We start from the raw sequence: 14940 nt of genomic DNA on the forward strand, positions 1-14940 counted from the left end.
TATATAAAAGTTTGCTTTAAACATCTAGACAGAGGATTAAAAATAGAGGATATGAGGCTCAAAAGATGCACAGTTGTCATCGGTTGGCGTGAAGGCCTCTTTGAAAGTTGATTATATGCACAGCGTTGGTAAAACCCTCTCCTCCCTCCTTTAATCACATCTTTGCTGTCTACGGAGAGAAATCTGTTTGATATTCAAGGCAGGCGAATGCCTTCTCCCCATTTATCAATTTTCACTCTGATGAAATGTAGCGTCTTCTAACTCCTCATTCTGTCTCTGTATGGGGCATCATGATACCATTATTATTAAAAAGTGTCTAATTGAACATCATGGCACGATAAGTCTGGACATTCTCTGATATATTTGGTGAATGATAAATAATTAGTATGTGAGTCAAGTGGGTAAGTTAATGTAATATTGTGAAGTTAGATTCTCCTCAAACTTTTGCACACTGTGTCACATTAAAACCACAAGCTTCTGCGTGTTTTATTGAGGTTCTATGTGATAGATCAACATAGAAAAGTACATAGCCGTGTAATGGCAATAAAAATTAATATAGAGAAGGTTGTAAATAAATTTGAATGGGCAATTTTTTTTTTTACTAAAATGGAATTAAAACTTTTTTCAAAACTGATTGCTTTTACATCCTTACAGGAAATAAATAAAATCCCACAAGTGTGATCCAATTAAGAATCTTGGAGAAGAACGTTGCTGCTTCTAGGCAATTAAATCAGTTAAATGAAGCTCAAAATATTTGAGCTTGAAATAAATTTTAGCCCTCACATGTGCAAATCTGGTGGAGACATACCCCAAAAGACTGATTCTACTATGTTTTTACTCAAGGGAGCTAAATATAAATGCGTGCCACACTTTTCAGATTACTAAAGGACGAAGGACATGAATGCTTTTACAAAGCACTGTGTGACAAAATGTTGATTTTTCAGACGTGGTCCAGCGGAGCCGTTCTGTTCGGGTCGGCGATGACGTGCTGCTGCAGTGCGAGCTCAACTCTAACCTGGCGACTCCATCCTGGACGCTGAGCGGCGGCGAGGTGCAGGGCTACGACCTCAACTCCGGCTTCAGGACAGGGACGGACGGCCTGCTGATCATCGAGGCCCGGCAGGACCAGAGCGGCCTCTACACCTGCCACGCGGTTGAGAACGACATTAAGGTCGCCATAGTCACCTACAATGTAACCATCAGCCCGGATCTGCCTCGTCCTCCACCCGGAGAGCGAACAAGGACCTTTATTGCCACGGTACCAAGTACTGAGCACCCCTCATCTGACGGGGCGCAGTCACTCCACCTGCTGTCCCCCAAGAATATGGAAGCCATGTATCTGTCCCTCATCACCGTCCTCGGTGGGCTTTGCGTGGTCCTCACCGTTGTGCTCGCTTATGTGGGCTTCTGCCTGCGGGCAGACCAGAGAGGGAAATACTCTCTGCGTGCCGCAGCCGCAGCGCACCCGAGCAGCAAGAGGAGCAGCAGGTGCAGGAAGCAGCACAGGAACTCCACCCACATGGAGCTGAAGACCGTCTCTAGCCACTGCAACGGCGTCTGCAACGGGGTTTCCAAGCTGCATAACGGAGACTCCCAGGACGGAGGCTTTTTGCAGATCGTTCCCGGTGAGGCTCAGACTCTGGCGAGTAACGATCCTCCTCCCCCGGCGCCTCCCCTCCCTCCCATGCCGCAGCACACGTCTCCAGAGTGTGACTTCCCCAACGGGCTGTCAGCCACGCTGCCCAGCGTCCTGAGGCGGATGAACGGGAACAGCTACGTGTTGCTGAGGCAGAGCGACTCAGAAAATACTTCGCCGCTCTCCCACTGCTTCTCCGAGGAGCTCAACAGGATCTTGGAGAAGAGGAAGCACACTCAGCTGCTGCCCAGGCCGGATGAGAGCTCAGTGTAGAGACGCGCGGCTCTCGTTGAATTTGGGCTCTTACCCTGTGCCTGTCGCGTTGACCCCCACCCCCTCATTGCTGTAGCCTAGAGCAATGAAAGAGTTTCATTTCCATAATTTACTTTGGATTATATTTGACAGCTCTGCCTTTTGAACTAATGAGCCGTTTTTGTCTTCTGAATGACCAAACCTTCTCAGCACACTAGAAATGAAAACGAAACTTCCCAGTGAAGGTCAGTGCACGAAGAAGGAAATAAAATGCAATCTACCTCACCTCTACACTGCCTGAAGAGACATGTTGTCAAGACCGCAGTCGGCTCTGAGGATCGGTGCCGGAATATTACGGATCCGTGAAGAACAAAGCAGGACACACACACTGACTAACCAGCAGTGGAGACACAACGGAATATAAATATAATCGAAGAGGGAAGTTTGACCACAGGGCAGCTAGCAAAGCTTGTTTTAACATGAGCTACTGCACAGATGGGCTATGCATTTTTAAAACATGACACTCACTAATTATAAATATGGATGTAAGTGGAAATGACAGAATTTCGCTATCAGGCTTCCGTTACTGGTGGCCCTTAATGTCTGTCATCTGCTTCTTGAGGAAGTCTTTTTACGCCATTGTCAGACCTCACCTTTAACCTCATGACATTTGCCCTCCTGCACTGTAGTCTTCACGACTCCAGCTTGTAGCTGATTGCACGGATAGCACAACAAGGGGAATTTTCCCATCGGCTAAATGTTGTGTTTGTCTGTTGGGGCCAGAGACCGGCTGGAGAGACGGCTGAAAAACACAGAGGACAGCGGCATCATGGGAAACGAGCACAAAGAGAAGCACCAGATGAATTCAAACCGTTTTTAATATAACATTCAGTACGAAGCTATTAGTAAGAAATAGTTGAAATATTCAAGATTTATTATTAATATTGAAAATTAACCAGTTTTTATTCAGCGTCTGTGTTTTGATAACGTTGATGATGTTAATGGTTTTTTTTTTATTTATTTATCTATCTATCTGTGAAAGATCAAATCTATATGATAACCTTAAACTTCCCAGTGTCATGGTATTATAATAAAAAGATTTAAAACAAAAATGTACAACAAGCCAAATGTAAATTTAAAACAACGTTGGCATAAAAAAAAAAAAAGAGCTGCCTGGTTTGTACCAGCTGTTCCTGTCCTCCACAGCGACTCGTGTCAGAAGTGCAAGCGATCTGCAGGGGGTGTGTATTGTTGTTTTAGCCGCTCGCGCAGATCTCCGTTTTTTTGCAACAGTTTGCACGCATATGAGTGGCGTTCGCCAAACAGGAAGAGCAGGAAAGTAGTCTGAATGCTTGTTGGTTTTAACACATTCATAGCTGAACATAACAAAGGTTCACTCAAGGTTCAATTCTCCGCTACTCCAACTGACACAAACAGAAATGTTTCCAAGGAAATGAAGAATTTTTCTTTCTTTTTAAGAATGAGAAGATGTAGAAACGTTCTTTCAGACAGCTGGACAGCAGTGCACAGCAGCAGATGGGTTGAAAGACACCGATACATGACTCTCTGTTACATAAAGCTGGAAGAAAACACTCATGCACTTTCTCTAGCAAGGCATAAGAGAAAGATTTAGCAGTTCTCTACTTGTTTAAAAACCTTGAAGAACCTTCATACTGGTAACCAGCCTTGGTCTAATTTCTTGCATCCTTCATGCATGTAAAGAAATTACTACAAAATGTTGTCGTGGTAGTAAAATTGTCCATACCGCTGGCAGATTTAGGTTTAAGTAATGTTTTTATTTTACCTACATGTTTCGTCTGACTGGATGTAATATTAACATGTTAGGGTGACCCAAAAAGCTACTCAGAAGCTATAAGAACATTTGATATCGTCAATAAAAATGACTGTAGAGAAGGATGTAAATAGTCTTGAACATGCCGTTTTTACTAAAATAGAAATAAAACTTTTTTTCAAAACGGATTCCTTCTTTATTCTTTAGAGATCCCTCTCATTTGCTACGAAAAACACATTTCTTGGTTGAATGAAAATTATTATTAAACTAAATCTGCCAGGGTTATGAATGCCATTGGGCTTAAATATATTTGCTAACACAGTCAGACATTGCAGTTATTGTAACATGTGAAGTCCTTGACATATGATAAAAGGTTTATTTTAAACCTACACTCATGTTTTTGCCCGTTTTTCTAAAATGTTTCGCTATTATAAACTCTACTAAAGAAAAACAATGTAACGTTCTATTGCATCGAGGAAAGCTCAGTTGGCATGGAGTTCAGTTTCGATGGGAAAACTTGACAGTATTATTCTACTATTCTTGTGCATTTGGACACTGGCGTGAAACACGAGTAGAGGAAGTTTCTACCTTTTCGTTCCTCCCCAGTGCATCGACGCATTTTGTAGCTGGTGTTTGACACAGCGAACCCAAAGGAAGCCCAGCGACCGAAGCGAGCCTGAACGCACCACCGAGGCACGCCTAGCGTGAGATCGCGGCGCAGAGAGCGACAGACTGCAGAGCACCGAAGCAGCCAAGGTTCATAGTCCTGTTGTCTCACCGGCTCATCTCCCACTCAGGGCGCTCTGCCAGACAAGCACTTAGAAATATGGGCTGAGGAATTAAGAGCCGATGATCACAGCAAACACCGAGAGTAAAATGTTTCTTGAACTGCTTTCATGCTTTCTCGCATAAAGCCTCAGAGATTCTCTCGTGTATTAACAGCCGTTTCAAACGAACACCTTGTCAATAAGGAGAAAATTACAGCCCAACGCTCTTAAGTAGTGGAAGATAATGAACACTGGCGTTTCATTTCTAGAAGCAGATTAAATCTAGTTTAAGTTGCGACTCAGACGATGCACCTCGGCTCTGTTGATCAATGGAAAGATTAATACGTTGTGCGTCGGGACACAGATATGGTCGTTATCCCATTCAGTCTCCCCGGTTTGGTTTTCCTTCTCACTCAGCTTGTGCTGCGTCTTTCTTCTGTCGGAGCGCAGCAATAATTAGGCATTCGCCTTGTGACGAGTGGAGCTCACCAGAGAGCCGGGGCTCTCTCCCAAGATATTTACGCTTTGCTCCACTCTTTAAGTTTCCAATTACTTTCTCAACCCCTCGAGCTTACAGTCTGGAGTTTTTATTATTCTAAAATGGAAATGTACAAACAAGTACACATGATTCCCCCTCTGCCCCCTCCACTCCACTCCACTCCCCAACAGATATGCACGCAGCAGACGAAGATTTTATCAGTTCGTGTGTTTTGTGTGCGTGCTTGCGTGTGTGTGTGTGTGTGTGTGTGTGTGTGTGTGTGTGTGTGTGGTGGATGGAGCTGAAGAAGCCATGGATGAAATTATTTGCATTATCTGCTCTATATGTTGCACAACCATCTTTCTGCCTAAAGGTCAGCACTTATTGATATCTTATAACATTTCACAAAGTTGGAACACAAATCTTTGACCAGTCCTCTTTGCGCAATCCCTGCTGTTTGCTCTCTTGCACTTTCTCCTCTGCTAAACCCGCAGATGTTTTTTTTTTCTTTCTTAAAATTTAGACGAAGAAACCGAGTCATCGTTTCAAATGTAAGATTTTGCTTAGCTTTGGTTGTTCACTTTTCCAATTTTGTTGCATTGGATAGCTGCTTTCTGTTGTTTGTCTTTTGACAAGACTTGGGATGACGCCACGCTTTTCAAAGCGCAATTATTCTGAGCGTCGATCGGAGTCGCAACAGGAGAGACACTCAAATATTGAGAGGCTCTCTGACCTCATTCCAGAGCACAAGGCACAAAGTGAACACACTGATGTGGTTTTCTTTTATTTTGAGAGACCCGACTGACACCGGGAATATATGTATTTTTTTTTTTTTTTCTGTTTGTGTCATTTGCAGGTGCGATGAATACAGAGAAGTCTGTCTCCCAATCCGTGTCAGAGGGCATCATTGGCCGCATAGATGTTCTTTTGCAACGATCTTCAACACCGTGGAGGGATGGCGGAGTCAGAATCAAGGCTCTATAAAGGGCTACAAACATAAAACTTTAAGCTTTAGCTTCTGAAAATGTTTTCCCGCAGCGCATTGTTTGTCCAGGCTGCGGATGTCAGTGTGCAGAGCGTGTCCTTGAATCTGTTAGGCGCATACTTATCAAACTAAATGCAAAGTGTAATGACCTTTTCTCACCCTTTTCTCACTGCATGAATTATGTTCAAGCAGTGTTGGTTGAAGACGACCAAGGGTAGCTCGTGTTAGGAGTTGAAAAATGAAACGGTTCAGGTCTAAATGTTCTCTGTGAGCCTATTTTATTATAAAACCAAGGTGGGAGGGGGTGGGGGGTTTAAAATAAGAGCACAATTATTTTGTAGTTTTGTATATTGTATGTTTTGTTAGTTGTAAAAATGTAATGACACACTGTGTTGCGCAAAACGTGATAAATGGAAGCAATTTAACAGAAAGCATGCAAAAATACTTCTAATCTAATAGCAGAAGAACAATAAACAGCATTTTGTGAATTTGTCCCTTTATTCTTAATGTCATACTAAAGGGTTATTCCAATTTCCTTTCCACTCTGTCTTTTTAATCACTGTTTGCATGCTACACCATGTGTGTGCACACAGAAAACCCATTTTCTGAACTAACACAAAGAATAATGCAGCAGTGCTCCCCTTCACATTTCATGCACCGCAAAATTAAATAAAGATTTATACTTAAACCTCCTCCTCTTCTCATTTTTACACATGTGCACTTCCAGTCTTTTGTCTTGCAGAAGTAATAAGAAGAAACGAGCCATGTTTTTTGTTTTTTTTTTGTTTTTTCCTGTGAAAGCTTTAGCAGATAGCCCAGCCTGTAAACGTGATCAAATGCCCCAAACGAAAGAGCGGAAAGGTGTCTGTGTTGTAGCCGGCCCAAGTTCCCAGCATGGCACACAGACTGGTGAGGAAACATTTTTTTTGCTGGGCTCTTCTTGTCCCCCCAAACTGGTTCAGCGCCAGCACAATGGCGTTGGTAGCAAAACCCACACAGGCAGTAGAAAAATCCTCTGACGGCATTAAAAACGGATCATTTTACATCAGCTTTGTGCAGCAGTCATGAAGGAGCTTCTGTTTTTTTTGCTATCAATTAAAATGCTTTTGAACTTTCCTGTCAGAAATGTCACCGTCAATGAGTAAAAAAAAAAAAAAAAAACCCAGACTCTTTCATCATTCATGTAACCTTTCCACACGATCCTCAGAGGGAGTTTAGCACCCAGTTTTAACATAACACCTCAGGTGATTTGTTCACCCGGCAAAATGACAAAACACCCAGAAATAGGAAGGACACGTCATGCACACAAGGCCATTTCCACCAGTGCCAACTCCCTGCAAGGGCTCCAGCCTGACATGTGATTAACAAGCTCTCATGGCTGGTCACTTATTTACATAACGCAGTCTTGGTTTGTGAGAATCTACAAAGCTTATTTTTGCTTCGCACTGTACCTTTGGAAATGTACAATCTAAATAAAAACGATCTGCTCCTATGAGTTTTGTGGTTTAGGATGTAACCGTCTTGTTGCACAAGACAAACTATGGCAGGGAGAGATTCAGGGCAGCTTCTTCAGTCTGAAAGGAAAATAGCTGATAATAAGTGAAATGCCAGAAAATTTTGCTGTTCAATTCCATTAACTGTGTTTATGCTATGTTGCTTCCTTTGTGTCATTATTCCTCTTGCATGCATGTGGCGACAGTGGAGAGGAAAACCTCCCCTTTAACAGGAAGAAACCACCAGGAGAGCCAGGCTCAGCCTCATGACCGGCTGGCTGTTTAAAAGACAAAACCCCTGTCGGCTTTATGTCTTTGAGAAGACAGAGCAGACACTCCAGAAAGCTAACACTGTGTCAGACCAGAACATAATCTGAAAACTGACATAGAGTAACAAACTTTCAAAAACGATTATTTGTGAATATAGTTTGTTCCGAATTGTTGGTATGTCAACAAAAATCTGTAAATATCTCAAGTTACTGCTGCCTAGAAGCCATAAATCATTTTATTACACAGGAAACTGACGTGCAGTAAATTTGAAATCGCCTGTGAACATATTTAACAATGGAGCAAATTCACAGAGCTACTTGTGGGTGCTAAATGGCCAAAAAAAAACAAAAAAAACTCAGTTTGGGTTTCATAATTCTGAAACTAGACAAAAAAGACACAATTGCTCGTGAAGCAGCTTGATTGAGCAAATGTTGTCTCTCAGCACTGCCAGAGTTTGTTTATAAATTAGAAATCATGCATTCACTTAGTAGGGAGCGCACAACCCAATCATATTTATTTAAATTACCATCCAAGGGAATAGTTTCACATTTTTCAAAGACCAGTGTTACTTGTGGGGGATAAAAGTCTAGTGAAACTACTGGAGGTGGTAATTTCTTCACTGCGGAAGAGAAAGGCAGACAAAGGAAAGAACTATAAATATGATATGCACAATAAAGCACAGACCAGCAGCAGCTCATGATGGAAACCAAAAGGTATCTATTCATCTCTAACAGGGTTTAACAGGAGAGTTTAACAGAATATTATCCACACAACTTTCTGTGTTGTGTTGATACATTAACAAGTGGCTGCTGCATATTTGTAGAGTGCAGTAATTTAATAACCTGACAGTTTTCACTTCTATCGATGTTTTTTTTTTTGTGTGTGTCTGCCAATGTATTATTTAAATGGATACATTGTCACTTGCAATGTGAATCATTAATTCTTGATTTTGTTTCAACACAATTCCTCAAGTCAGATGTGGTTTTTGAACTTTGGAAGAATGCCTCTTTATGTCATAATGGAGAATTTCTGCTAATTAAAATAATGATGAACATATTGAGCTTTTTTTTCTTTTCTTTTTTTTATCCCCACAGTCACTCCAGCAGCTGGTGTGTTTATGGCTGAAGCGGCTGCAACTTTGACCTGACTTAAAACTTGGTCCCATCTGGTGGAACTGATAGCCGTGTTTGCATCTCGCACACGTTTAGCGCAATCTGCATTTTGAATCCGCTGCAGAAATAGAGTATATTATACATGCAAAGCAGTTGCAATAATGGAGAACACGAGAGTCCTTCAGGAATTCGCCTCTCTCAGTCAAGTAACACAGAAGCCAAGCCCACAAGTTATTTTTGTCGGCATTTATAAAATGAAAAATGCTAATCTTGAAGGAAAATATACTGCCAATTAAGAACTTGACACAATCGCTGCATAATTACACAAAATAAAAAAAATAAGAAAGAATTATCCAAAGCTTTTAGAAGCATAAATTAAAATTGTAGCATTAGTAATTCTAAGTTTTGTCTTTGTAAGTTTCAGCTGGAAATAGAGGTAACTCAAATGCAAATTAAAACTCTTAGTTAAAATAGCGCATTAAGGTGGTTTTTATTTTTGAAAGACTATCTTTCAACATTTTTCAGCTTTTCAACATTTTTTTCTTTTCTTGGATGAAATGGGGAAAGAAAATCAACAAAATACTGATTGATTTTAGACAATGGACTGTAAAACTGGATTTTAAGACTTGGGGTCTGATGGGAAGGTAGAAAAATAAATGAGATAAAGAGAAAATAAAACACTGCCCAAAATAAAACTCAAAGTCAAACTCTTTGAGGGTATGTAGTCCTGCAGACTGGATTAAAAACAATCAGAGATGGATGATAAGCACTTGAATAAAATTAATATGAAAGCTCCACTCATTAATATGCTGGAGATGCAAAGAAATGGGACAGAGAAGCTGAAGTTGAGCTGTTCAGACTCGCCGGATGTCTTCCTTCATCTGTGTTCTCTGTAAAACATTCTTTCTCACAGCGATAACCTGTCAGGTAACTTAATCTGAGGTAAAAACAAAAAACAAAAAAAAAACACACACACAAATTCTGCTCCTGGAAATAATTTGCATTTCAGAGCAATGATTTCATTACAAGGCTGCACAGTGGCGCAGTTGGTAGAGCTGTTGCCTTGCAGCAAGAAGGTTCTGGGTTTGATTCCCGGCCCCGGGTCTTTCTGCATGGAGTTTGCATGTTCTCCCTGTGCATGCGTGGGTTTTCTCCGGGTACTCCGGTTTCCTCCCACAGTCCAAAAACATGACTGTCAGGTTAATTGGTCTCTCCAAATTGTCCCTAGGTGTGAGTGTGTGTGTGCATGGTTGTTTGTCCTGTGTGTCTCTGTGTTGCCCTGCGACAGATTGGCGACCTGTCCAGGGTGAACCCGCCTCTCGCCCGGAACGTTAGCTGGGGATGGGCACCAGCAACCCTCCCGACCCCACTGAGGGACAAGGGTGTAAGAAAATGGATGGATTTCATTACAAGTATTGCTCTTCCCCAAGCGACCAAATGGTGAAAGCTTGACAAACTTTTATTTATGTATTTATTTTTTCAGAAAGAGAGGTGAAAGGGCAGAGATGAGTAAAAATAGATTTTAGCTGGCAGACATCAATCATATATAAAGGTAACCTTCAGAGCAGAAAGCGTACAGAAGTGTAGGAATCATATCAGAGTGGTTGATCATTCCCATTTGACTTGTTCTCTTTTGTTCCTGCAGGCTGTTATCTGTGCTCCTTTAGACACAGCACTTCAATGTTTTTGCCAGACAAAAACAAAACCTTTAATCAACCAGTTATCACTTCAAGACAAACTTAAAAGACAAAAAAAAAAAACTCAGTCAAGTCAATCAAGACCAAGTTTGAGGTTTGGGAGAAGTGCTTGTAATTCCTGAATAAACATATTAAAATGTGGAAGATCAAAAAATTTAACAGTGGCTTACTTGCAAGGTTAGAGAGAACTTTTCAATATCTCCCAAAAAAAATCTTCCTGGTGATTAAATTGTGTATGTTACACTTGAAATCATCAAACAATCATGCAATAAACAATTCCTGTCATATGAAACAAACATGGAAGTACTAGCTTCTGCCAAATAATCTGGATTTATACAAAATATCCGTAACAACTCCTTTACAGTTCCTTTTTCACATTTTCATGCAAACACACCCTGACTCTGCTGGCCCTGTCATTTCATACAGACAAAGACAGTGTTGGTTAGAGTTTGACAGTCGAGGAGAGAGAGGAGGATCTGTATCCTCAGTACAGTTGATGCTACTAGGGGGAAGCCAGACACAGAGCCTTCACTGTTCATCTCTCACTGTAGTCCCACATCCAAAAACAAGAGAGAAAAAAAACAAACAAAAGCTGAGTCTATTTATTCTTTGGAGTTTGTTAAAAAATAAATAAATAAATAAAAACACTGGCGACACTCATAGTCTGTTGCATTATTGCCCAGCTACTGTTCAGATAACATAATCAGCAGGATAATGAGGGATGCTGTGGACGTCGCCACTTCTTTAGCACAGCTTGTCTGTTGAAGCCTCAAAGAGAAGAAGCGTGTCACGCTGCACTTTTCTTTCCTCAAAACAAACAGATACAGTTGCTCCTCGGCCTCCTCCCGGACCGGTTTGACGCCGAAAGCGGCCACACGACTCTGCTGTCACATATCAAGCAGCTCCCTATCAGCTTTCTCTGTGGCATCCAGCCGGCTGTCAAAGATGCCTGCCAAACTGAGACAGGTAGATGAAGACCTGCATATGCATCTGATCCCTTTGCTGTAGATTAAAAAAAAAAAAAAGGGGGTTTCTAATTGTCATATGAAGCCTGTAGCTTCAGTTCCTCATCCAACACAATAGAAGCTCGCTCAAAACATGTTTATACAAAGATGGCCTTTGGTTCTATTTTTTTGCTGCAGGAGTGGAGGAAGTTGCCAGAGAGGCATCCATTAAGTAGAACACTGACACGCCTCTGTGACTGTGTCCTGTAAGTCACCTGTCCTGTTAGTCACCTCATTTATCCACCCACGCTATGACACACACACACACGCACACACACACTCATGTGTTAACAGCTTCTGACCTCAGTCTTTCACAATAAATACATTGTAACCGGTTGGAGTTTCACTGGAGATTTGCGAAATCACTGAAAGCAGCTGTAGAAGGTGACAAAAGCCTTTTCTGCTGTCATTGAATTGTGGGAATTCATTTTGTGCTGTGTCCTTTTATTCTAAATTTAAATAGCATTAATTAAAGCAGCGACTGAGACGATGATAAACATCCAGTCTGTGATCTCAGGACTCACTGACAACCTTAATAATAGCTCTAAGGAGTGTTTGAAACTGGGTAAAGATGATTTGTTCAGAAATGGAACTGCATGTGAGGGAGACGTGTTCAACATGCGTGTCTCAATAATCTGTGTTTTTTTTCCCTACGTGTGAAGGTGTGTGTTTGCCCCCTGGGTAATCAGCTATTCTGTTTTTTGGACACCGAGACTTGGCTTCGAGCATATACCATTTTCTGTCAAGCGGCGCCCCCTAGAGGTCATTTGTTTCGGGTGAAGTAAACTGCAATGTGAGCTTTTCACCACTAGATGTCAGGAGCAGTCTTCTGTGTATTTTTAGACCACGTTTCCAATAAACACAATGTTAAATGTTACCATGTTACTAAATAAGAATATTCCTTTATGTTAATTACAATATATGTTTTAACGGGTTCATAACTCTAAGCAATCGTTTTTATGAGTTTTTCACTGCCTGCTCCTCACATGGCATGTGGGAGGCATATGTTTGATGCAGCGAGGGCTGAAAAATGCTCCCTCATGTTTTACCAAAATACAGAGCCACTCTGCCCAGATTTTCCTCCAACTCTGTGCTGTTCTGTAAGGCAAAACCAAAGGGTGTGACAGCAAGTGAATGAGGCTGAGGGCTATACAGAGTGGGACAGCGACCTTGACCCAGGAAGGCTACCCAATCCTTTCTGTCAGCCGGCAGCCAGCCTGATGACTTGGGGAATGAACAAGTGTGAGTTTGAACTCCTGTCAGACCTAAATACCTACTTCCACTGCCGATTGTGTTTTCCTAAACAAAACAAAGAGGGAGAAAACAAAGAAAAATGTCATTGGGTAATACTACACATGGTTAAAGAAGACCTCAGATCCAAGAAAAGGAAACATTAATCACAGAAGCCGTCAACTCAGGTGGGAGAATCTATTGACAGGACATATTTTAGTTGTGCACTCCACAAGTCTGACCTTTGTGGTAGAGTGGCAAGAAGAAAGCCATTAAAAGCCCTGGTTGAAGTTTGCCACAAGCCGGGAGAACAGCAAGCGTGTGCAACAAGGTGCTGCGGTCAGATGGGATCAAAACTGAACAGTTTGATCTACATGCAAAATGCGGAGAAAAACTAAAACCCCTGATCCTGTTCTTCAGCAAGGATGCAGAGGCTAGAGTAGGGTGATTCTGGAGGGAAACATGTGAGAGGTTGAAGACTTGAAGAGTATTTCCTTTGTTGTTGTTTTTTTGCAAAGAAAAACTGGTAAGAATTTTAGTCTCTGTTTGTAAGAATGTGATACAGATGAACGTGAAGCTGTCTTTGACGCCAAAAGGTTGCTGAGGGGAGGTAAATATAAACACAAGAGAAAACTTTTTATAATTTTCCCTCTCACCTTGTTTTACTCAGCCACTTAAATTTCCATGTTTTAAATTACTTGATGTGACAAAAAAAAGCAAAAAAAAAAACAACCTTCATGGGATTTTCAACACTTTCACAGGACTTTACATACAGACTCATTGACAGGAAGCTGCTGAAAGCAGAGAACTTTCCATCAGGGATTTTTAGAAACGCAACAATGAAATGGGCATTGCACAAGTAATATAAAAATCAGAATAATAAATGTGTATATTTTTAAACGGGTGTGAATGTACCTCATCTGATTCAAATTAAATTCAAGTATACGTACCCAGAATGAGATGTGGTGCCTCTGCTCTTGTTTCATTGAGTTTGAAGTGCAATCAACAGCAGGAAGGAAAAGCAATTTCAGGCTCCAGCAGCAAAAACACTTGACTGTATTTTCATGTCATTCTTGTTTAGGGTGGATGAAGAGGTGAGATGCAGTGTGTCTCTATTTGTGTGTGTCCCATTTCTGCTGACTTACTCCTACTACACACACACATACACACACACACCTCTTCCCATCATTTGTTTGGGCCATTTACAGGAAACACATGTTGGCAGTAGTGTCGATACATCATCCCACTGTCAGATTATTTCACAGGCATAATCTTTGCTGCTGACACTTACCGCTGCTATTGTACGACGCTGGATGCTTCCTCCATCATCCTAAACGTTCTCGGTGAAAACACATCATCTCAATTGCACTTTGCATATTGGAATAGGCAGCTACAGATGCACATTAATCCAGCAATAAGAGCATTAAGCAACGACAGCGTCAAACAATCACCAGTAAAATAATTTCTCAAGAACATTAACGTAGTTCTGCGGTTGCCTGATTAGATCGTTTTCATTTCAGTTTATCCTTTTCCAGTGAACTGTCTGAGTCCTAAAATTTTGTCATTTAAAAATAAAAGTTCTTGTATTTCAGTCTAATAAATGAACAATACATTGCTTTGTCTTGGTCCACAGCATAAAATCAAAAATAAAATACACCGTGTTTTGACAATATGTTCGAGATTATTTTCAAGGAACTATGTGATCTATAAAATAATGTAAGTGTAGATCAGTCAGAGTAAACATCTAATATCTGAAAGTTAGTGCTGACAATAAATGACACAAAATCCACAGAGAGAGGAGGAGAAAGAAGTCAAACTAATTTTGAAAAGCTGCAATGGCGGTAAAGGTAAATAGAGACGTTGGAACCGATCCCTAATGAAAGTTAAAATCAACAACAAAAAATGTTGCCCCAGACAATTAGCAAGCAGAACAATCATTCACTTATTTACTTTCCAGCTTCATCCTCTTCAGCGTTGCAGGTGCTGAAGGCATTCTCACTTGTTATTGTTGGAAAGGATAACTTCAGTACCAGTCCATCAGTGAACTGAACCAAGCACCAGCTTGCATCTTCAGCTTGAAATCACTTGTTAAGCTTACATTCATGTTATTAGATTGTGAAAGGAAGCAGGAGTACCCAGGGAAAACTCTTACAGTCAGGCTTTAATATAACTGGAACGATGAGTGTGTGTGTGTGTGTGTGTGTGTGTGTGTGTGTGTGTGTGT

General features: G+C 41.2%; 1 protein-coding gene across 3 annotated transcripts in view; it reads left to right on the top strand.

Annotated features, from left to right (window-relative positions):
* The window catches only part of LOC103476866 (semaphorin-4G-like), a 40250-nt gene extending 25333 nt beyond the window's left edge, over positions 1-14917 (top strand). For 2 of the 3 annotated variants that reach the window (XM_008429567.2, XM_017309148.1), the window contains exon 15: positions 945-8701. In XM_008429567.2, coding sequence (XP_008427789.1) covers positions 945-1909 — 965 coding nt within the window. In that variant the 3' untranslated portion in view covers positions 1910-8701. Of the gene's footprint in view, positions 1-944; positions 8702-14899 lie in introns of those variants that run through there. The other variant, XR_001777376.1, reaches the window with a different exon arrangement.
* Positions 14918-14940: the final 23 nt, after the last annotated feature.

The sequence above is a fragment of the Poecilia reticulata genome, linkage group LG15, assembly GCF_000633615.1.
Source record: "Poecilia reticulata strain Guanapo linkage group LG15, Guppy_female_1.0+MT, whole genome shotgun sequence".
NCBI lineage: Eukaryota > Metazoa > Chordata > Actinopteri > Cyprinodontiformes > Poeciliidae > Poecilia > Poecilia reticulata.